Source organism: Heterodontus francisci, chromosome 18 (assembly GCF_036365525.1).
Source record: "Heterodontus francisci isolate sHetFra1 chromosome 18, sHetFra1.hap1, whole genome shotgun sequence".
NCBI lineage: Eukaryota > Metazoa > Chordata > Chondrichthyes > Heterodontiformes > Heterodontidae > Heterodontus > Heterodontus francisci.
The window spans coordinates 9,634,069-9,658,323 of record NC_090388.1 but is presented as its reverse complement, the minus strand read 5'-3'; the positions used below and the strand labels follow the sequence as shown (position 1 = coordinate 9,658,323).

The 24,255-nt window shown below is 50.6% G+C and overlaps 1 protein-coding gene across 1 annotated transcript in view; it reads right to left on the bottom strand.

The window, feature by feature from the left end:
* Positions 1-24,255, bottom strand: part of rfx4 (regulatory factor X, 4) — a 126,001-nt gene that overhangs the window by 39,501 nt on the left and 62,245 nt on the right. Inside the window, exons 14-15 of the mRNA XM_068051155.1 lie at positions 12,971-13,090; positions 11,418-11,570 (exon numbers count right to left, since the gene is read on the bottom strand). Coding sequence (XP_067907256.1) covers positions 11,418-11,570; positions 12,971-13,090 — 273 coding nt within the window. The remainder of the gene's footprint in view (positions 1-11,417; positions 11,571-12,970; positions 13,091-24,255) is intronic.

Here is a 24,255-nt window from a genome sequence, read left to right as displayed (position 1 = left end):
AGAGTGAACCCAGCTGCAGAGAGTGACTACAGCTGCAGAGAGTGACTACAGCTGCAGAGAGTGACTACAGCTGCAGAGAGTGTCCCAGCTGCAGAGAGTGTCCCAGCTGCAGAGAGTGTCCCAGCTGCAGAGAGTGTCCCAGCTGCAGAGAGTGAACCCAGCTGCAGAGAGTGAACCCAGCTGCAGAGAGTGAACCCAGCTGCAGAGAGTGACCCAGCTGCAGAGAGTGAATCCAGCTGCAGAGAGTGACTACAGCTGCAGAGAGTGAACCCAGCTGCAGAGAGTGACCCCAGCTGCAGAGAGTGTCCCAGCTGCAGAGAGTGGCCCAGCTGCAGAGAGTGAAAACAGCTGCAGAGAGTGAACCCAGCTGCAGAGAGTGAACCCAGCTGCAGAGAGTGAACCCAGCTGCAGAGAGTGTCCCAGATATAGAGAGAGACTCCAGCTGCCGAGAGTGAACGCAGCTGCAGAGAGGGACTCCAGCTGCAGAGAGTGACTCCAGCTGCAGAGATTGTCCCATCTGCAGAGAGTGAAAACAGCTGCAGAGAGTGAACGCAGCTGCAGAGAGTGACTCCAGCTGCAGAGACTCCAGCTGCAGAGAGTGACCCCAGCTGCAGAGAGTGACCCCAGCTGCAGAGAGTGAACCCAGCTGCAGAAAGTGAACCCAGCTGCAGAAAGTGAACCCAGCTGCAGAAAATGAACCCAGCTACAGAGAGTGTCCCTGCTGCAGAGAGTGAACCCATTGCAGAGAGTGAACCCAGCTGCAGAGAGTGAACCCAGCTGCAGAGAATGTCCCAGCTGCAGAGAGTGAACCCAGCTGCAGAGAGTGTCCCAGCTGCAGTGAGTGAAAACAGCTGCAGAGACTGCCCCAGCTGCAGAGACTGCCCCAGCTGCAGAGAGTGTCCCAGCTGCAGAGAGTGTCCCAGCTGCAGAGAGTGTCCCAGCTGCAGAGAGTGTCCCAGCTGCAGAGAGTGAACCCAGCTGCAGAGAGTGAACCCAGCTGCAGAGAGTGAAAACAGCTGCAGAGAGTGAAAACAGCTGCAGAGAGTGAACCCAGTTGCAGAGAGTGAACCCAGTTGCAGAGAGTGAACCCAGTTGCAGAGAGTGAACCCAGCTGCAGAGAGTGTCCCAGCTGCAGAGAGTGTCCCAGCTGCAGAGAGTGTCCCAGCTGCAGAGAGTGACCCAGCTGCAGAGAGTGAACGCAGCTGCAGAGAGTGATCCAGCTGCAGAGAGTGATCCAGCTGCAGAGAGTGACCCCAGCTGCAGAGAGTGAACCCAGGTGCAGAGAGTGATCCAGCTGCCAAGAGTGACCCCAGCTGCAGAGAGTGAACCCAGCTGCAGAGAGTGAACCCAGCTGCAGAGAGTGAACCCAGCTGCAGAGAGTGATCCAGATGCAGAGAGTGACCCCAGCTGCAGAGAGTGACCCCAGCTGCAGAGAGTGAACCCAGCTGCAGAGAGTGAACCCAGCTGCAGAGAGTGATCCAGCTGCAGAGAGTGACCCCAGCTGCAGAGAGTGACCCCAGCTGCAGAGAGTGACCCCAGCTGAAGAGAGTGACCCAGCTGCAGAGAGTGACCCCAGCTGCAGAGAGTGACCCCAGCTGCAGAGAGTGACCCAGCTGCAGAGAGTGAACCCAGCTGCAGAGAGTGAACCCAGCTGCAGAGAGTGAACCCAGCTGCAGAGAGTGAACCCAGCTGCAGAGAGTGAACCCAGCTGCAGAGAGTGTCCCAGCTGCAGAGAGTGTCCCAGCTGCAGAGAGTGAACCCAGCTGCAGAGAGTGAACCCAGCTGCAGAGAGTGACTACAGCTGCAGAGAGTGACTACAGCTGCAGAGAGTGACTACAGCTGCAGAGAGTGTCCCAGCTGCAGAGAGTGTCCCAGCTGCAGAGAGTGTCCCAGCTGCAGAGAGTGAACCCAGCTGCAGAGAGTGAACCCAGCTGCAGAGAGTGAACCCAGCTGCAGAGAGTGACCCAGCTGCAGAGAGTGAATCCAGCTGCAGAGAGTGACTACAGCTGCAGAGAGTGAACCCAGCTGCAGAGAGTGACCCCAGCTGCAGAGAGTGTCCCAGCTGCAGAGAGTGGCCCAGCTGCAGAGAGTGAAAACAGCTGCAGAGAGTGAACCCAGCTGCAGAGAGTGAACCCAGCTGCAGAGAGTGAACCCAGCTGCAGAGAGTGAACCCAGCTGCAGAGAGTGTCCCAGATATAGAGAGAGACTCCAGCTGCCGAGAGTGAACGCAGCTGCAGAGAGGGACTCCAGCTGCAGAGAGTGACTCCAGCTGCAGAGATTGTCCCATCTGCAGAGAGTGAAAACAGCTGCAGAGAGTGAACGCAGCTGCAGAGAGTGACTCCAGCTGCAGAGACTCCAGCTGCAGAGAGTGACCCCAGCTGCAGAGAGTGACCCCAGCTGCAGAGAGTGAACCCAGCTGCAGAAAGTGAACCCAGCTGCAGAAAGTGAACCCAGCTGCAGAAAATGAACCCAGCTACAGAGAGTGTCCCTGCTGCAGAGAGTGAACCCATTGCAGAGAGTGAACCCAGCTGCAGAGAGTGAACCCAGCTGCAGAGAATGTCCCAGCTGCAGAGAGTGAACCCAGCTGCAGAGAGTGTCCCAGCTACAGTGAGTGAAAACAGCTGCAGAGACTGCCCCAGCTGCAGAGAGTGAACCCAGCTGCATACAGTGAAAACAGCTGCAGAGAGTGTCCCAGCTGCAGTGAGTGAAAACAGCTGCAGAGACTGCCCCAGCTGCAGAGACTGCCCCAGCTGCAGAGAGTGTCCCAGCTGCAGAGAGTGTCCCAGCTGCAGAGAGTGTCCCAGCTGCAGAGAGTGTCCCAGCTGCAGAGAGTGAACCCAGCTGCAGAGAGTGAACCCAGCTGCAGAGAGTGAAAACAGCTGCAGAGAGTGAAAACAGCTGCAGAGAGTGAACCCAGTTGCAGAGAGTGAACCCAGTTGCAGAGAGTGAACCCAGTTGCAGAGAGTGAACCCAGCTGCAGAGAGTGTCCCAGCTGCAGAGAGTGTCCCAGCTGCAGAGAGTGACCCAGCTGCAGAGAGTGACCCAGCTGCAGAGAGTGAACCCAGCTGCAGAGAGTGAACCCAGCTGCAGAGAGTGAACCCAGCTGCAGAGAGTGACCCAGCTGCAGAGAGTGACTACAGCTGCAGAGAGTGTCCCAGCTGCAGAGAGTGTCCCAGCTGCAGAGAGTGTCCCAGCTGCAGAGAGTGTCCCAGCTGCAGAGAGTGAACCCAGCTGCAGAGAGTGACTACAGCTGCAGAGAGTGACTACAGCTGCAGAGAGTGACTACAGCTGCAGAGAGTGTCCCAGCTGCAGAGAGTGTCCCAGCTGCAGAGAGTGAACCCAGCTGCAGAGAGTGAACCCAGCTGCAGAGAGTGAACCCAGCTGCAGAGAGTGACCCAGGTGCAGAGAGTGAACCCAGCTGCAGAGAGTGAACCCAGCTGCAGAGAGTGAACCCAGCTGCAGAGAGTGACCCCAGCTGCAGAGAGTGTCCCAGCTGCAGAGAGTGGCCCAGCTGCAGAGAGTGGCCCAGCTGCAGAGAGTGGCCCAGCTGCAGAGAGTGGCCCAGCACAGAGAGTGAAAACAGCTGCAGAGAGTGAACCCAGCTGCAGAGAGTGAACCCAGCTGCAGAGAGTGTCCCAGATATAGAGAGAGACTCCAGCTGCAGAGAGTGACCCAGCTGCCGAGAGTGAACGCAGCTGCAGAGAGGGACTCCAGCTGCAGAGAGTGACTCCAGCTGCAGAGATTGTCCCATCTGCAGAGAGTGAAAGCAGCTGCAGAGAGTGAACGCAGCTGCAGAGAGTGACTCCAGCTGCAGAGACTCCAGCTGCAGAGAGCGACCACAGCTGCAGAGAGTGACCCCAGCTGCAGAGAGTGACCCAGCTGCCGAGAGTGAACCCAGCTGCAGAGAGTGACTCCAGCTGCAGAAAGTGAACCCAGCTGCAGAGAGTGTCCCTGCTGCAGAGAGTGAACCCATTGCAGAGAGTGAACCCAGCTGCAGAGAGTGAACCCAGCTGCAGAGAGTGAACCCAGCTGCAGAGAGTGAACCCAGCTGCAGAGAATGTCCCAGCTGCAGAGAGTGAACCCAGCTGCAGAGAGTGAACCCAGCTGCAGAGAGTGAACCCAGCTGCAGAGAGTGAAAACAGCTGCAGAGAGTGTCCCAGCTGCAGTGAGTGAAAACAGCTGCAGAGACTGCCCCAGCTGCAGAGAGTGAACCCAGCTGCATACAGTGAAAACAGCTGCAGAGAGTGTCCCAGCTGCAGTGAGTGAAAACAGCTGCAGAGACTGCCCCAGCTGCAGAGACTGCCCCAGCTGCAGAGAGTGAACCCAGCTGCAGAGAGTGAACCCAGCTGCAGAGAGTGAACCCAGCTGCAGAGAGTGAAAACAGCTGCAGAGAGTGTCCCAACTGCAGAGAGTGAACCCAGCTGCAGAGAGTGAAAACAGCTGCAGAGAGTGAAAACAGCTGCAGAGAGTGTCCCAGCTGCAGCGAGTGAACCCAGCTGCAGCGAGTGTCCCAACTGCAGAGAGTGAACCCAGCTGCAGAGAGTGAAAACAGCTGCAGAGAGTGAAAACAGCTGCAGAGAGTGTCCCAACTGCAGAGAGTGAACCCAGCTGCAGAGAGTGAAAACAGCTGCAGAGAGTGAAAACAGCTGCAGAGAGTGTCCCAACTGCAGAGAGTGAACCCAGCTGCAGAGAGTGAACCCAACTGCAGAGAGTGGTCCCAACTGCAGAGAGTGAAAACAGCTGCAGAGAGTGTCCCAGCTGCAGAGAGTGAACCCAACTGCAGAGAGTGTCCCAACTGCAGAGAGTGAACCCAGCTGCAGAGAGTGACCCCAGCTGCATACAGTGACCCCAGCTGCATACAGTGAAAACAGCTGCAGAGAGTGTCCCAGCTGCAGAGAGTGAACCCAGCTGCAGAGAGTGAACCCAGCTGCAGAGAGTGAACCCAGCTGCAGAGAGTGAACCCAACTGCAGAGAGTGGTCCCAACTGCAGAGAGTGAAAACAGCTGCAGAGAGTGTCCCAGCTGCAGAGAGTGTCCCAACTGCAGAGAGTGAACCCAGCTGCAGAGAGTGAACCCAGCTGCAGAGAGTGAACCCAGCTGCAGAGAGTGTCCCAGCTGCAGAGAGTGAACCCAACTGCAGAGAGTGTCCCAACTGCAGAGAGTGTCCCAACTGCAGAGAGTGTCCCAACTGCAGAGAGTGTCCCAACTGCAGAGAGTGAACCCAGCTGCAGAGAGTGAACCCAGCTGCAGAGAGTGAACCCAGCTGCAGAGAGTGAACCCAACTGCAGAGAGTGAACCCAACTGCAGAGAGTGAACCCAGCTGCAGAGAGTGACCCCAGCTGCAGAGAGTGACCCCAGCTGCATACAGTGAAAACAGCTGCAGAGAGTGTCCCAGCTGCAGAGAGTGTCCCAGCTGCAGAGAGTGAACCCAGCTGCAGAGAGTGAACCCAGCTGCAGAGAGTGAACCCAGCTGCAGAGAGTGAACCCAGCTGCAGAGAGTGAACCAGCTGCAGAGAGTGAACCCAGCTGCAGAGAGTGAACCCAGCTGCAGAGAGTGAACCCAGCTGCAGAGAGTGAACCCAGCTGCAGAGAGTGAACCAGCTGCAGAGAGTGAACCCAGCTGCAGAGAGTGAATCCAGCTGCAGAGAGTGAACCCAGCTGCAGAGAGTGGTCCCAGCTGCAGAGAGTGGTCCCAGCTGCAGAGAGTGGTCCCAGCTGCAGAGAGTGTCCCAGCTGCAGAGAGTGGCCCAGCTGCAGAGAGTGGCCCAGCTGCAGAGAGTGGCCCAGCACAGAGAGTGAAAACAGCTGCAGAGAGTGAAAACAGCTGCAGAGAGTGAACCCAGCTGCAGAGAGTGTCCCAGATATAGAGAGAGACTCCAGCTGCAGAGAGTGACCCAGCTGCAGAGAGTGAACGCAGCTGCAGAGAGGGACTCCAGCTGCAGAGAGTGTCCCAGCTGCAGAGAGTGAACCCCAGCTGCAGAGATTGTCCCATCTGCAGAGAGTGAAAGCAGCTGCAGAGAGTGAACGCAGCTGCAGAGAGTGAACCCAGCTGCAGAGAGTGACCCCAGCTGCAGAGAGTGACCCCAGCTGCAGAGAGTGAACCCAGCTGCAGAGAGTGAACCCAGCTGCAGAGAGTGACTCCAGCTGCAGAGAGTGAACCCAGCTGCAGAGATTGTCCCTGCTGCAGAGAGTGAACCCATTGCAGAGAGTGAACCCATTGCAGAGAGTGAACCCAGCTGCAGAGAGTGAACCCAGCTGCAGAGAGTGAACCCAGCTGCAGAGAGTGAACCCAGCTGCAGAGAATGTCCCAGCTGCAGAGAGTGAACCCAGCTGCAGAGAGTGAACCCAGCTGCAGAGAATGTCCCAGCTGCAGAGAGTGACCCCAGCTGCAGAGAGTGACCCTAGCTGCATACAGTGAAAACAGCTGCAGAGAGTGTCCCAGCTGCAGTGAGTGAAAACAGCTGCAGAGACTGCCCCAGCTGCAGAGAGTGAACCCAGCTGCATACAGTGAAAACAGCTGCAGAGAGTGTCCCAGCTGCAGTGAGTGAAAACAGCTGCAGAGACTGCCCCAGCTGCAGAGACTGCCCCAGCTGCAGAGAGTGTCCCAGCTGCAGAGAGTGTCCCAGCTGCAGAGAGTGTCCCAGCTGCAGAGAGTGAACCCAGCTGCAGAGAGTGAACCCAGCTGCAGAGAGTGAAAACAGCTGCAGAGAGTGAAAACAGCTGCAGAGAGTGAAAACAGCTGCAGAGAGTGAAAACAGCTGCAGAGAGTGTCCCAACTGCAGAGAGTGAACCCAGCTGCAGAGAGTGAAAACAGCTGCAGAGAGTGAAAACAGCTGCAGAGAGTGAAAACAGCTGCAGAGAGTGAACCCAGCTGCAGAGAGTGAATCCAGCTGCAGAGAGTGAACCCAGCTGCAGAGAGTGTCCCAACTGCAGAGAGTGAACCCAGCTGCAGAGAGTGAAAACAGCTGCAGAGAGTGAAAACAGCTGCAGAGAGTGAAAACAGCTGCAGAGAGTGTCTCAACTGCAGAGAGTGTCTCAACTGCAGAGAGTGAACCCAGCTGCAGAGAGTGAACCCAGCTGCAGAGAGTGTCCCAACTGCAGAGAGTGAACCCAGCTGCAGAGAGTGAACCCAGCTGCAGAGAGTGAACCCAGCTGCAGAGAGTGAACCCAACTGCAGAGAGTCAACCCAACTGCAGAGAGTGTCCCAACTGCAGAGAGTGTCCCAACTGCAGAGAGTGTCCCAACTGCAGAGAGTGAAAACAGCTGCAGAGAGTGTCCCAGCTGCAGAGAGTGTCCCAACTGCAGAGAGTGAACCCAGCTGCAGAGAGTGAACCCAGCTGCAGAGAGTGAACCCAACTGCAGAGAGTGAACCCAACTGCAGAGAGTGTCCCAACTGCAGAGAGTGTCCCAACTGCAGAGAGTGTCCCAACTGCAGAGAGTGAACCCAGCTGCAGAGAGTGAACCCAGCTGCAGAGAGTGAACCCAGCTGCAGAGAGTGAACCCAGCTGCAGAGAGTGTCCCAGCTGCAGAGAGTGAACCCAACTGCAGAGAGTGAACCCAACTGCAGAGAGTGTCCCAACTGCAGAGAGTGAACCCAGCTGCAGAGAGTGAACCCAGCTGCAGAGAGTGAACCCAGCTGCAGAGAGTGAACCCAACTGCAGAGAGTGAACCCAACTGCAGAGAGTGAACCCAGCTGCAGAGAGTGACCCCAGCTGCAGAGAGTGACCCCAGCTGCATACAGTGAAAACAGCTGCAGAGAGTGTCCCAGCTGCAGAGAGTGTCCCAGCTGCAGAGAGTGAACCCAGCTGCAGAGAGTGAACCCAGCTGCAGAGAGTGAACCCAGCTGCAGAGAGTGAACCAGCTGCAGAGAGTGAACCCAGCTGCAGAGAGTGAACCCAGCTGCAGAGAGTGAACCCAGCTGCAGAGAGTGAACCCAGCTGCAGAGAGTGAACCAGCTGCAGAGAGTGAACCCAGCTGCAGAGAGTGAATCCAGCTGCAGAGAGTGAACCCAGCTGCAGAGAGTGGTCCCAGCTGCAGAGAGTGGTCCCAGCTGCAGAGAGTGGTCCCAGCTGCAGAGAGTGTCCCAGCTGCAGAGAGTGGCCCAGCTGCAGAGAGTGGCCCAGCTGCAGAGAGTGGCCCAGATATAGAGAGAGACTCCAGCTGCAGAGAGTGACCCAGCTGCAGAGAGTGAACGCAGCTGCAGAGAGGGACTCCAGCTGCAGAGAGTGTCCCAGCTGCAGAGAGTGAACCCCAGCTGCAGAGATTGTCCCATCTGCAGAGAGTGAAAGCAGCTGCAGAGAGTGAACGCAGCTGCAGAGAGTGAACCCAGCTGCAGAGAGTGACCCCAGCTGCAGAGAGTGACCCCAGCTGCAGAGAGTGACCCCAGCTGCAGAGAGTGAACCCAGCTGCAGAGAGTGACTCCAGCTGCAGAGAGTGAACCCAGCTGCAGAGATTGTCCCTGCTGCAGAGAGTGAACCCATTGCAGAGAGTGAACCCATTGCAGAGAGTGAACCCATTGCAGAGAGTGAACCCAGCTGCAGAGAGTGAACCCAGCTGCAGAGAGTGAACCCAGCTGCAGAGAGTGAACCCAGCTGCAGAGAATGTCCCAGCTGCAGAGAGTGAACCCAGCTGCAGAGAGTGAACCCAGCTGCAGAGAATGTCCCAGCTGCAGAGAGTGACCCCAGCTGCAGAGAGTGACCCCAGCTGCATACAGTGAAAACAGCTGCAGAGAGTGTCCCAGCTGCAGTGAGTGAAAACAGCTGCAGAGACTGCCCCAGCTGCAGAGAGTGAACCCAGCTGCATACAGTGAAAACAGCTGCAGAGAGTGTCCCAGCTGCAGTGAGTGAAAACAGCTGCAGAGACTGCCCCAGCTGCAGAGACTGCCCCAGCTGCAGAGAGTGTCCCAGCTGCAGAGAGTGTCCCAGCTGCAGAGAGTGTCCCAGCTGCAGAGAGTGAACCCAGCTGCAGAGAGTGAACCCAGCTGCAGAGAGTGAAAACAGCTGCAGAGAGTGAAAACAGCTGCAGAGAGTGTCCCAACTGCAGAGAGTGAACCCAGCTGCAGAGAGTGAAAACAGCTGCAGAGAGTGAAAACAGCTGCAGAGAGTGAACCCAGCTGCAGAGAGTGAATCCAGCTGCAGAGAGTGAACCCAGCTGCAGAGAGTGTCCCAACTGCAGAGAGTGAACCCAGCTGCAGAGAGTGAAAACAGCTGCAGAGTGAAAACAGCTGCAGAGAGTGTCTCAACTGCAGAGAGTGTCTCAACTGCAGAGAGTGTCTCAACTGCAGAGAGTGAACCCAGCTGCAGAGAGTGAACCCAGCTGCAGAGAGTGAACCCAGCTGCAGAGAGTGTCCCAACTGCAGAGAGTGAACCCAGCTGCAGAGAGTGAACCCAGCTGCAGAGAGTGAACCCAGCTGCAGAGAGTGAACCCAACTGCAGAGAGTGTCCCAACTGCAGAGAGTGTCCCAACTGCAGAGAGTGAAAACAGCTGCAGAGAGTGAAAACAGCTGCAGAGAGTGTCCCAGCTGCAGAGAGTGTCCCAACTGCAGAGAGTGAACCCAGCTGCAGAGAGTGAACCCAGCTGCAGAGAGTGAACCCAGCTGCAGAGAGTGAACCCAACTGCAGAGAGTGAACCCAACTGCAGAGAGTGTCCCAACTGCAGAGAGTGTCCCAACTGCAGAGAGTGTCCCAACTGCAGAGAGTGAACCCAGCTGCAGAGAGTGAACCCAGCTGCAGAGAGTGAACCCAGCTGCAGAGAGTGAACCCAGCTGCAGAGAGTGTCCCAGCTGCAGAGAGTGTCCCAGCTGCAGAGAGTGTCCCAGCTGCAGAGAGTGAACCCAACTGCAGAGAGTGAACCCAACTGCAGAGAGTGAACCCAACTGCAGAGAGTGTCCCAACTGCAGAGAGTGTCCCAACTGCAGAGAGTGAACCCAGCTGCAGAGAGTGACCCCAGCTGCATACAGTGAAAACAGCTGCAGAGAGTGTCCCAGCTGCAGAGAGTGTCCCAGCTGCAGAGAGTGTCCCAGCTGCAGAGAGTGAACCCAGCTGCAGAGAGTGAACCCAGCTGCAGAGAGTGAAACCAGCTGCAGAGTGTCCCAGCTGCAGAGAGTGAACCCAACTGCAGAGATTGAACCCAGCTGCAGAGATTGAACCCAGCTGCAGAGAGTGAAGAGAGTGTCCCAACTGCCGAGAGTGACCCCAGCTGCAGACAGTGAAAACAGCTGCAGAGAGTGAACCCAGCTGCAGAGAGTGTCCCAGCTGCAGAGAGTGAACCCAGCTGCAGAGAGTGAACCCAGCTGCAGAGAGTGTCCCAGCTGCAGAGAGTGTCCCAACTGCAGAGAGTGAACCCAGCTGCAGAGAGTGACCCCAGCTGCAGAGAGTGAACCCAGCTGCTGAGAGTGACCCCCGCTGCAGAGTAACCCCAGCTGCAGAGTAACCCCAGCTGCAGAGAGTGACCCAGCTGCAGAGAGTGACCCAGCTGCAGAGAGTGTCCCAGCTGCAGAGAGTGTCCCAGCTGCAGAGAGTGAACCCAGCTTCAGAAAGTGAACCCAGCTGCAGAGAGTGACCCCAGCTGCAGAGAGTGACCCCAGCTGCAGAGAGTGACCCCAGCTGCAGCGAGTGACCCCAGCTGCAGCGAGTGACCCCAGCTGCAGCGAGTGAACCCAGCTGCTGAGAGTGACCCCCGCTGCAGAGTAACCGCAGCTGCAGAGAGTGAACCCAGCTGCAAAGAGTGTCCCAGCTGCAGAGAGTGTCCCAGCTGCAGAGAGTGTCCCAGCTGCAGAGAAACCCAGCTGCAGAGAAACCCAGCTGCAGAGAGTGACCCCAGCTACAGAGAGTGACCCCAGCTGCAGCGAGTGAACCCAGCTGCTGAGAGTGACCCCCGCTGCAGAGTAACCCCAGCTGCAGAGAGTGACCCAGCTGCAGAGAGTGACCCAGCTGCAGAGAGTGAACCCAGCTTCAGAGAGTGAACCCAGCTTCAGAGAGTGTCCCAGCTGCTCAGAGTAACCCCAGCTGCAGAGAGTGACCCCTCTCAAGCCTCTCTTGGTGCACTGTGACACCACTCTCTTCTATAGTGAGGGACCTACGATCCACTTGGTTTCTTCCGATGTGGCTCTTAGCTGAGAATCACAGTTCAGCAGCTACAGGCTCGAACTCACATCCACCTTGGTGTATTTTGCTAATCCAATATTTATCGGCAGCATAGTGCCCAACTCTTCTCTCCTTACGCTCCAATCTTCCTCACTCAGACATAGCAGAGAGATCACTTTATGTGCTGGAAACTAACTACATATAAATAAAATGCATATAACCTGTAGATATTAGCTGCCCGTTGTTCATTAATTCCTAACTAATGCACTTTCCCTTGCTCTCTGTTGTTCTTGAGTAAGGTTCAGACTCAGTGCTGCTGCATTCCATTGCTCACCTGGTGCTGTTAATCCAGTGTATTCGGGTGACTGACTGCTGATGGGTGATGCCGGTTGTATTTCCGCAGTGACAGATTTAGCAGGAGAGAAAGGAGCCGGGGATTGCGTTGGAGGGCTGTGATCTGATTGTGCCGCATCTTCCCTTCTGTCTGCTGCACATTGATGTAAAGAAGCAAAGTATTCATCAGTGATTGACCCATGATGATGATTAGCCATTCACCTGAACCTCTCACCAAGTTTAACTTCACTGCGACAGGTACATGATAACCAGGCAGTGTGCTATTCTACAACAGGGGAAGCCAAAGGATATTCAAACAGGAACTGTGAATACCAACAACAACATGCATTTATATAGGGCCTTTCACATCATAAAAAATACCAAGGAGCTTCACAGCAGCATTATCAAACATAATTTGTCACTGAGCCACATAAGGAGATAGATGACCAAAAACCTGGTCAAAGAGGTAGGTTTTTAAGCAGCATCTTAGAATCATAGAATTATAGAATGCTGCAGCACAGGAGGAGGCCATTTGGCCCATCCTGCCAATACTGGCTCTTTGAAAGAGCTATCCAATTAGTCCTTCTCTGCTCAGTCCCTTTCCTCATAGCCTGGCAATGTTTTTCCCTTCAAGTATGTATTAATTCCCTTTTGAAAGTTACGATTGAATCTGCTTCCACTGCCCTTTCAGGGAGAGCATTCAACTCACAGTATAAAAAAAAAACATTTCTTCATGTTGTCTCAGGTTCTTTTCCTTTTATCACTTTAAATTCTCAGGTTACCAACCCTTCTGCCACTGGAAACAGTTTCTCCTTATGCAATCTATGAAAACAATTCATGATTTATGGTCACCTCTATCTAACCCCCTCTCAACCTTCTCTGCTCTAAGGAGAACAACTCCAGCTTCTCCAGTCTCTCCACATAACTGAAGTCCCTCATCCCTGGTACCATTCTGGCAAATCTCCTCTGCGCCCTCTGTAAGACCTTATCATTCTTCCTAAAGTGCAGTGCTCAGAATTGAACACCATACTCCAGCTGAGGCCTAACCAGTGTTTTATAAAGGTTTAGTATAACCTCCTTGCTTTTGTACTCTGTGCCTCTCTTAATAAAGCCCAGGATCCAGTATGCTTTCTACTGGTCTTCTCAACTTGTCCTGTCACCTTCAAAGATTTGTGTATGTGCACCCCCAGATCTCTCTGTCCTTGCACCCTGTTTAAAATTGTACCATTTAGTTTATGTTGCCCCTCCTCATTCTTCCTACCAAAATGTTTCACTTCACACTTCTCTGCATTAAATTTCGTCTCCCATGTGTCTTCCCATTTCACCAGCCTGTCTCTGTCCTGCTAAGTTCTGTTACTATAGTCCTTGCTGTTTACAATTTCCAAGTTTTGTGTCATCTGCAATCTTTGAAATTATGCCCTGTATACCTGAGTCCAGATCATTAATAGATATCGTAAAGGAGGCTGAGAGGAAATTCCAGAGCTTCAGGCCCAGCTACAGCCACCAGTGGTCGAGTGATGACCATGAAAGCTAGTAATAATTTTCACTCTTTACCTGAGCTGCCTTCTCCTTTCATTGCTCTCATTAGTTCATTAGCTCTCTCCTGACAGTGCAGAGATTCCAGAAGATAGAGTACGTAGTCATCAAACGTCAGGTGGATCAGGTGGAAGGAACCTGGAGCAGATGAAGGACATTTATTGAATCATTTATGATGCACCATTGTTTAACTCATTAATTATTTGCTGACGATATGTCTTGTTCTTGAAATGCGTAGGCCGAATTTATTACCATCTCTGGATGATTTGAGGTTATTGACGTTGGGTGAGCATTTAAATCGCGTGATGGCGAATAGGTGACCCATTTTACATCTCTCCCCATTTTTATACTCAGTGAGTTCAGTGAAGAGTTGGAGAACGGAAAGTCTGTTCATTATACACGATCGCACAACATCAAGATTCACCCTAAACAGCCAACCTGACAGTGGGACATCCAGTTCTGGACTGGCCACGCCCTGTGGTATTCATCAGTCGGATGTGAGTGAGTATAATGTGCTTTGATTTGTGTGCCAAAATAATGCAGGAATTCCTGCTCAGTGTGAGAATTCGGATTGTACAGGCTGTTATACTCCAGAAAACCAGATGGTGAACTGGGCCCAATCTTTACACACTTTAGAAGCATTTATTTACAGAGATACACATTACAAGCATGCACCTCCTAACCCAACAGCCACAGTTTCAGTCTGTGTCTATTTATAGGGTCACAAGTGAATCCCTAGTTAATGCCCACCACTTGCATACAATTAAATACAATTACTATACAATTAACACAGGCATTCTGATTTAATCTGTAGGAGTCTATCTTACATATTTTCAGAATTTCAACAAATTTGCATCTGAATTCTCGGGAAATGTCTTCTCAACTTTATCTTTACTTTTTTTCAGGGTGAAGGCATCACTGACAAGGCCAGCATTTATTGCCCACCCCATTTGCCCTGTGAGGGTGGTGGTGGGGCATCCCTAGTTTATTTTTCAACAGCGCAGTGGCTTTGTGAAGCCACTTCCAGTGGGCATCGAGGATCAAGTGCATAGTGTGGACTTAAGTCCAGGATAGGATAGATAGGGTAAGAGTGGCTGGTTGCTATTCTTGCAGTGTGGTGGTTATGTTACCAAACTAATAATCCAGAGAATGTGAGTTCACATCCCAGAACGGCAGCTTGAGATTTTGAATTCCTGTTTTTAAGAAGATTTAGAAATAAAATGCTGGCATTAATAAATGTGACCGCGAAGCTGTCGGATTATCTTAGAAACCCAAGTGTCAGCCATGGCTCAGAGGGAAGCATTTACGCTTCCGAGTCAGAAGGCTATGGGTTCAAGTCCATAATCCAAGCTGACACTCCACTGTGGTACTGAGGGAGTGCTGCACTGTCGAAGGTGCTGTCTTTTGGATGAGACGTTCAACTCAGGCCCCATCAGCCCTCTCAGTTGGACATAAAACATCCCAAGGCACTATTCGAAGAAGAGCAGGGGAGTTCTCCCCGGTGTCCCGGCCAATATTTATCCCTCAATCAACATCACAGAAACAGATTATCTGGTCATTACCTCAATTATGTTTGTGGGAGCTTGCTGTGCACAAATTGGCTCCACATTTCTTACATTACAACAGTGACTACACTGCAGAAGTACTTCATTGGTTGTAAGGTGCTTTGGGATGTTCTGAGATTGTGAGAAAGGTGCTATATAATGCAAGTCTTTCTTTCCATACTTATGAACGGGTTCACTAGTGATCTTCAGGGAAATGAAATCTGCAGTCCTAACCCAGTCTGGCCTATATGTGATTCCAGTCCCACACCTATGTGTTTGACTCTTAACTGCCCTCTGACATGGCCCAACAAGCCACTCAGTTGTATCAAACCCACACGGACTCTAGTGGTTGATAGTGCATCACCACCTTTGCAAGGGACAACTAGGGGTGGGTAATAAGTGCCAGCCATGCCAGTGACACCCACGTCCTGAAAATTAATTTTTAAAAACACATTAGTGAGCCAGCTGAGTCTTACAATGCATCCCATGATAACAGTAAAGCATGTGGGGTCTCCGCTAATTTGCTTTAATCATAGTTTCTCCCGAACTGATTGGGGACAATCGTGCCACCAAAACACAACAACAACTTGCATTTATATAGCACCTTTAACGTAGTAAAACATCCCAAGGTGCTTCACAGGAGTGATTGTCAGCAAAATGTAACACCGAGTCACAGAAGGAGATATTAGGACAGGTGACCAAAAGCTTGATCAATGAAGTAGGTTTTAAGGAGTGTCTTAAAGTAGGAGAGAGAGGTGGAAAGGTTTAAGGGGGAAATTCCAGAGGTTAGGAACCTGGCAGCTGAAGGCACAGCCACCAATGGTGGAGCGATGACAATTGGGAATGTGCAAAAGGCCAGAATTGCAGAAGTTCAGAGATCTCAGAGAGTTGTCAGGCTGGAGGAGGTTACAGAAATGGGGGTTGGGGCCATGGAAGAATTTGAACACGAGGATGAGAATTTTCAAATCAAGACGTTGCCAGTATAGGAGCCAATGAAGGTCAGGGAGCACAGGGTGATGGGTCAATGAGACTTGGTGCGAGTTAGGATACGGGCAGCAGAATTTTGGATGAGCTCAAGTTTTCGGAGGGTGAAAGATGGGAGGCCGCCCAGGAGTGTATTGGAACAGTCAAGTCTAGAGGTAACAAAGGCATGGATGGGGGGGTTTCAATAACAAATGAGCTAAGGCAATTGGTGATGCTGCGCAGTACAGCCGAGCCCTTCTGTTGCTGTTCCTGCAAACATTGCAGGGCATTAAAAGGGGCATCACTTACCTGGTTCCATTTAACTCTTATTTACTTGTTTGTTTCTTGCAGATTATACAGAGGCCCATCTTTTCTGGTGGTTTTCCCAGATTCAAAATTATCAGAATAAAGCATCAATATTTATAATCTTTTCTTTGGTGCCATTGGGGTTTTTTTGTAACAAAGGATCTCCATGGATTTTGTTTCAATTAAAATATGAATGTGTTAAGTTGCATTAAACTAGTCATTTTTAATTAAAATGCATGGGCTAATGTATTAAAAATTACGGACTGAGTGAATAGAACAGAAAGAAAGGGATATAGCAACACTAAACAAGAAAGCTACTTATCCAGACAGGACCAGGGAATTGGATTTGAAAGAGACTTCATGCTATTAAGTTGCACTGGATAATACAATCTCCATATTATGATGTACCAACCGTAAACACTAGTGGGAATTCACAAAGAGAGTGACACACAGCCCCATAAAACACTAACATACAGCGGTTCATGGATGGTGGCTATTGTCAATTAGACATTTCTTAGAGAAGAAACTTTATCAAAATACTCCCCCACCCCAACTGTGCCTTTGAAATGCAGAGACAGGGAGGGGGCAGCCCTTCGCTGCTGCAGCTCACTGTAAGAACAAAGTCAGCAAGACTTGACAAGGTTTACCAGCTTGTATGTAAACCAACTTTTTAAAAAAAGGAACGACAATTTTTAAAACTGCACTCAAAATACCAAAGTGTTAAAGAGGGAAGAAAATGCAAAGACATTCAATAACAGCATCAGCCTGAAGGTCAAACAAGTTAGTGGTTTAAAGTATTGCTAGTCACACGTTATAGAACGGTTACAGCACAGAAGGAGACCATTTGGCCCATCAAGCCCGTACCAACTCTCTCCATGTCCAGTCCCACTCCCCCTATCTTTTCCCCATGGTCCTACAAATACTTTCCCTTCGGGTGCTTATCCAACTCCCTCTTGAAAACCATAATTGCATCTGCTCCACCACCCTTTCAGGCAGCGCATTCCACTTGCTGTGTAAAAAAGTTTTTCCTCATGTCGCCGTTGATTCTTTTGCCAATCACCTTAAATATATATCCTCTGGTCCACGACCCTTCTGCCAATGGAAGCAGTTTCTCTCTATCTACTATTTAGACCTCTTATGACTTTGAACACCTCTATCAAATCTCCTCTCTGCCTTCTCTTCTCTAAGAACTAGAAACTCTGCAGCACCTGTGGAAGAGCCTGTCACTCTAGAATTGGTCTTTATAGCCACTCCAGGCGCTGCTTCACAAACCACTGACCACCTCCAGGCGCTTATCCATTGTCTCTCGAGATAAGGAGGCCCAAAAGAAAGAAAAGAAAGAAGAAAGGGAGATGAGAAATTTTTCATGCAGTGAGTTGTGACCTGGAAAGCATTACCTAAAAGAGCAGTGGAAGTAGATTCAATAGTAACTTTCAGAAAGGAATTGGGTTGACACTTGATAACGAGAATTAGCGGAGCTTTGGAGAAAGAGTCGGGAGTGTGGGACTAACTGGATAGCTCTTGCAAAGAGCTGGCACAGGCATGATGGGACAAATAATCACTTTCCGTGCTGTACCATTCTCTGATTGTTGTTATTGGGCCTGAATTTTAAGCCTCTTCTACAAGGAATAAATGAAAATCAGTTTGCTTCAATAGGTGACCTTCTTGCCTCTGAGTTAGAAGTAAGGTTGCCAACCCTCCAGGTTTGTACTGGAGTCTCCAGGAATTAAAGATTCATCTTCCAGGCACTGCTGTGAGCAACTTGGGAGAAAACTCGTAGCGGCTTTAACAGAATTGTCAACTATTTTTTGAACATTTTATCTGGAGCAAAAGAAGCCCATGGATGAAAACTCACACTTCCCCAACATTCTTCCCCCCACCTTCCCAGTCTTTCCCGCCATTTTTGGGGATTTTTTTTGTATTTGTTCTCGGGATGTGGGTGTCACTGGCGAGGCCAACATTTATTGCTCATCTCTAATTGCCCTTGAGAAGGTGGTGGTGAGCCACCTTCTTGAACCGCTGCAGTCCAAATGGTGTAGATGCACCCACAGTGCTGTTAGGAGCAGTAGTAGGCCATTTGGCCCTTCGAGTCTGCTCCATCATTCAGTAAGATCGTGACTAATCTTCTACCTCAACCCCACCTTCCAGCACTTTCCTCATATCCCTAAAATTCCCTCAGTACTCAAAATTGTATCGATCTCGGCCTTGAATATACTCAGTGACTGAGCATCCACAACCCTCTGAGGTAGAGAATTCCAAAGATTCACAATCCTTTGAGTGAAGAAATTTCTCCTCATCTGAATCTGAAATGGGCAACCCTTATACTGAGACTGTGATCCCATGTTCTAAACTGTACAGTCATGGGAAGCATCCTACCAGTATATACCCTGTCAAACCCCTCAAGAATTTTATTATGTTTCCATGAGATCACCTTTCATTCTTCTAAACTCCAAGGATTATAGGCCCAGTCTATTCAATCTCCCCTCATAGGACAGTCCTCTCATTCCAGGAATCAGTCTAGTGAAATTTTGTTGCACTCCCAGTCTAAGGCAAGTACATCCTTCCTTAGGTAAGGTGACCAAATCTGTACACAGTACTCCAGGTGTGGCTTCACGAGGCCCTGTAATATGAATTCTTTATTCTTATATTACATTCCCTTTTTAAATAAAGGCTAACATTCCATTTACTTTCCTAATTGCTCGCTGTATCTGCATGTTAACTTTCTGTGATTTGTGTACAAGGACACCCAGTGAGGTGATGCATTTTGGCAGAAGGGTTAGGAAGAGGCAATATAGACTAAATGGTACAGTTCTAAAGAGTGTGCAGGAACAGAGAGACCTGGGGGTTCATGTGCATCAATGTTTAAAGGCAGCAGGACATATTGAGAGAGTAGTTCGCCAAGCACCTTGGGCTTCATAAATAGAGGTATTGAGTACAAAGTAGGGAAGTTATGCTGAACCTTTATAAAGGTCTGGTTAGACCACAACTAGAGTATTGCATCCAGTTCTGGTCACCAGACTTTAGAAAGGATGTGAGGGTCCTTGAGAGGGTGCAGAGGAGATTTACCAGAATTGTTCCGGGGTGGGGGGGGGGGTGGGGTATAGGGGGTTTTTCGCTACCAGGTTAGGTTGGAGAAGCTGAGGTTGTTCTCCTTGGAACAAAGAGATGTGAAAGATTATGACGGGTTTAGATAAGGTAGACAAGGAAAAGCTGTTCCCATTAGCTGATGGTACAAGGACTAGGGAACACATATTTAAGGTTTCAGGCAAGAGATGCAGGGGGGATGTAAGGAAGAACTTTTTTACACAGTGGGCGGTAATGACCTGAAACTCATTGCTTAAGAGGGTGGCGGAAGCAGAGACAATCAATGATATCAAAAGGAAATTGGATGGGCACTGGAGGAAAATAAACTTGTAGGACTATGGGGATTGAGTGGGGAGTGGGACTGACTGGATCATTCTACAGAGAGCCGTCATGGACCTGATGGGCTGAATGTCCTCCTTCTGTGCCGTCATGACTCTATGATTGCCACCAATCCCATGAGTGATAATTCTGTGTGGTGACCTCTTGTGTTGGCTCTGCCGAATCATATTGTGATTTTTTTAAATACTCTGTTACAACATCGCTAATAGAATCTAGCATTTTCCCTACTCCTCTGAGTGTCAACCATGGATCAGTCACCAACACTGTCGCCTCTGGATTCCAGTGCCACTCCAGGGCTTGAATGTAAAAGATCCCCATGGCAATATTTCAAGCAGGGGAGTTCTCCCTGGTGTCTTGGTCAACATTTATCCCTCAATTGACATCACAAAAGAGCAGATTATCTAGCCGTTATCACATTGCTGTTTGTGGGAGCTTGCTGTACACAAAATTGGCTGCTGTGTTTCCTACAATACAATAGCGACCACACTTCAGAAATACTTCATTGGCTGTAAAGTGCTTTGAGACGTCCAGTGGTTGTGAAAAGTACTATATCAATGTGAGTCTTTTTTCCTTTTACTGATGTCAGGTTAACTGATCTATAGATCCCCATTTCCTCTCTCCTCCTTTCTTGAATAGTGAGGCTATGTGCAATGAATATTCCCTAGATTGTTTCCTGGGATGAGAGGGTTGTCCTGTGCAGAGAGATTGAGTAGAATGGGCCTATACTCTAGAGTTTAGAAGAATGAGAGGTGCTTGAATTGCAATATGTAAGATTCTGAGAAGGCTTAGCAGGGCAGATGCTGAGCGACTGCTTTCCCCTGGCCGAAGAATCTAGAACTAGCGGTCCTGGTTTCACGATTAGGCAAGAGCCATTTAGGACTGAGCTGAGGATAAATTTCTTCACTCAGGGGGGTTGTGAATCTTTGGAATTCTCTACCCCAGGGAGCCGTGGATGTTCAGTGGTTGAGTATATTCAAGGCCGGGATCGAGAGATTTTTGGACTCTAAGGGAATGAAGGGATACAGAGATCGAGTGGGAAAGTGGAGTTGAGATTGAAGGTTAACCATGATATTATTAAATGACGGAACAGTTTTGAGGGGACGAATAGCCTACATCTGCTTCTGCTTCTTGTGGTCTTATGTTTGCTACTTTCTAATTCTTGGGAACTATTCTAGAATCTAGGGAATGCTGGAAGATCAAAACCAATGCATCCATTATTTCTGTAGCCACCTCTTTTAAAACCCTTGGATGTAGGCATCATCCAGGAGATTTGTCGACTTTTAGTGCCATTAATTTCTCCAGTATTATTTCTTTATGAATACTAATTTCTTTAAGTTCCTCATTCTTGCTAGACCCTTGGTTTCCCCCCTATTTCCAGAACGTTCTTTGTGTCTTCTACTGTGAAGGCAGATACAAAGTATTCATTTAATGTCTGCCATTTCCTTATTCCCTATTATAATTTCTCCTGTCTCTTACCTCTAAGGGATCCACATTTATTTCATTATTCTTTCCTGTTTGCATAGCTACAGAAGCTTTTACAATCTGCTTTATGTTTCTTTCTATTTACTCACGTTCAGTTTTCTCTTTTGTCATCAATCTTTTGGTCATGCTTTGCTAAATTTTAAAATCCTCCCAATCCTCAGGATTAATACTCATTTTGGCAACATTATAATCCTATTCCTTTGATCTAATATTATTTTGAACTTCTCTTGTTCATCATGATTGCACCACTTTTCCCATGGGGTTTTTATTCCTTAAGAGAATGTATATTTGCTGCAAATTATGAACTAATTCTTTAATTCCATTCTCATGTCACAATGTTCCATTTTCCCTCACACCATTTATTTCTCATCCCTAATTGTAGGTCTGGAGTCACATATAGTCCAGTCCAGGTAAGGACAGCAGATTTCCTCCCTGGAGGTCATTAATGAACCAGGTGAATTTTAAAACAATTCAACAGTTTCATGGTCACCCCTACTGTTGCTGGCTTTTTATTACAGATTTGTTTAATTAACTGAATTTAAATTCCCCAGCTGCCATGGTGGGATTTGAACTCATGTCTCCGGATCATTAGTCTGGGACTTTAAATCATTACTGGATATTATAACCATGATGCTACTGCACTTCTACAACGGTGAATCTTGATGGGACATTCAGTCATGAAATCACACCTGAGCTTATTCTTGTTTTCATGGCATCCACAAAATGAACATTTAACTTTAATCCGTGCTTGGTCTTTGGGTGAACACTGGCAGGACCGTATTTATTGCCAATCTTTCGTGGCCCTGAGACATTGGTGATGAGTCATCTTCTTGAACCGCTGCAGTCCATGTAACAATGGTGCTCCCTCAATTGTATTCCAGGACTTTGACCCAAAGACACTGAAGGAATGGTGATAAATATCCAAGTCAGGATGTTGTGTGAATTAGAGGGGAATTTGCAAGTGATGGTATTCCTGTGACAATGTAGCTCTTGACTTCTCAGTGGTAGGGTTACCAGGGGAAGTACCCTTGCTGAGTTTCTGCAATGCACCTTGTAGCTTGTATATACTGTAGCAATGGTGTGCCGGTGGTGGAAGGCATGGAGAGCAAGTTCAGTGGTGGGGCACTAACCGAGTGACCCTCTTGCCTGGGCGGTGTCGTGTTTTGAGTGTTGCTGTGGCTGCAGCATTCAGGCAAGTGGAGAGTATCCCGTGGCACTCCTGACTTGAGCCTTGGAGATGGTGGGAGGGAAGTGAGCCATTCGTTGCCGAATGCCCAGCCTCTGGCCTGCTCTTGTAGCCACAGTGTTGATATGTCTGGTGAAGACACCCTCCTGGTCAATGGTAACTCCCAAGCTGTTGATGTTGAAGGACTCAGCAATGGCAGTGCCATTGGAGGTTACGGGAAGGTGACTGGGTTTTTTCTTGTTGGAGATGGTTACTGCCTGGCTTATGTATGACAGGATCACTATGTAGTGGATCCCCTGCCTGTAATGGGGCTGATGGTAGTTGGGAATATATAACAGAATGCAGGGTTACAGAGGAGTGAAATTCATCTTGGATGGAAGTGCAGATTGGGCGATCGTGAAGCAGCAGCTGGTTTTACTGCTCAATGGTACAGAAGCTCAAGCAGAAAGTGAAACAAGCAGCTGGTTTGTTCTGGTTTGTTTTAGCCTGTTCTGCCACTCAGGCTGAATTTCACCATCATTAGCTTATACAAAAAAACCTGCACTTTCAAAAATAGGAGAGTGGGTGGGGAGACTGAGTGGGGGAATGGGTGGGAGAATGGGTGAGGAAATAGGTGGGGAAATGGGTGCGAGGATGGGCGAGGAAATGGGTGGGGGGATGGGTGGGAGATTGGGTGGGAGATTGGGTGGGAGATTGGGTGGGAGATTGGGTGGGAGATTGGGTGGGAGATTGGGTGGGAGATTGGGTGGGAGATTGGGTGGGAGATTGGGTGGGAGATTGGGTGGGAGATTGGGTGGGAGATTGGGTGGGAGAATGGGTGGGAGAATGGGTGGGAGAATGGGTGGGAGAATGGGTGGGAGAATGGGTGAGGAAATAGGTGGGGGAATGGGTGGGAGAATGGGTGGGAGAATGGGTGGGGGAATGGGTGGGGGAATGGGTGGGAGAATGGGTGGGGGAATGGGTGGGGGAATGGGTGGGGGAATGGGTGGGGGAATGGGTGGGGGAATGGGTGGGGGAATGGGTGGGGGAATGGGTGGGGGAATGGGTGGGGGAATGGGTGGGGGAATGGGTGGGAGAATGGGTGAGGAAATAGGTGAGGAAATAGGTGGGTAAATGGGTGCGAGGATGGGTGAGGAAATGGGCGGGGGGATGGGTGGGAGAATGGGTGGGGGAATGGGTGGGGGAATGGGTGGGGGAATGGGTGGGGGAATGGGTGGGGGAATGGGTGGGGGAATGGATGGGGGAATGGATGGGGGAATGGATGGGGGAATGGATGGGGGAATGGATGGGGGAATGGATGGGAGAATGGATGGGAGAATGGATGGGAGAATGGATGGGAGAATGGATGGGAGAATGGATGGGAGAATGGATGGGAGAATGGATGGGAGAATGGATGGGAGAATGGGTGAGGAAATAGGTGGGGAAATAGGTGCGAGGATGGGTGAGGAAATGGGTGGGGGGATGGGTGGGAGAATGGGTGAGGAAATAGGTGGGGAAATGGGTGCGAGGATGGGCGAGGAAATGGGTGGGGGGATGGGTGGGAGATTGGGTGGGAGATTGGGTGGGAGATTGGGTGGGAGATTGGGTGGGAGATTGGGTGGGAGATTGGGTGGGAGATTGGGTGGGAGATTGGGTGGGAGATTGGGTGGGAGATTGGGTGGGAGATTGGGTGGGAGAATGGGTGGGAGAATGGGTGGGAGAATGGGTGGGAGAATGGGTGGGAGAATGGGTGGGAGAATGGGTGGGAGAATGGGTGAGGAAATAGGTGGGGAAATGGGTGGGAGAATGGGTGGGAGAATGGGTGGGGGAATGGGTGGGGGAATGGGTGGGGGAATGGGTGGGGGAATGGGTGGGGGAATGGGTGGGGGAATGGGTGGGGGAATGGGTGGGGGAATGGGTGGGGGAATGGGTGGGGGAATGGGTGGGGGAATGGGTGGGGGAATGGGTGGGGGAATGGGTGGGGGAATGGGTGGGGGAATGGGTGGGGGAATGAGTGGGAGAATGGGTGAGGAAATAGGTGAGGAAATAGGTGGGTAAATGGGTGCGAGGATGGGTGAGGAAATGGGCGGGGGGATGGGTGGGAGAATGGGTGGGGGAATGGGTGGGGGAATGGGTGGGGGAATGGGTGGGGGAATGGGTGGGGGAATGGGTGGGGGAATGGGTGGGGGAATGGGTGGGGGAATGGATGGGGGAATGGATGGGGGAATGGATGGGGGAATGGATGGGGGAATGGATGGGGGAATGGATGGGAGAATGGATGGGAGAATGGATGGGAGAATGGATGGGAGAATGGATGGGAGAATGGATGGGAGAATGGATGGGAGAATGGATGGGAGAATGGGTGAGGAAATAGGTGGGGAAATAGGTGCGAGGATGGGTGAGGAAATGGGTGGGGGGAT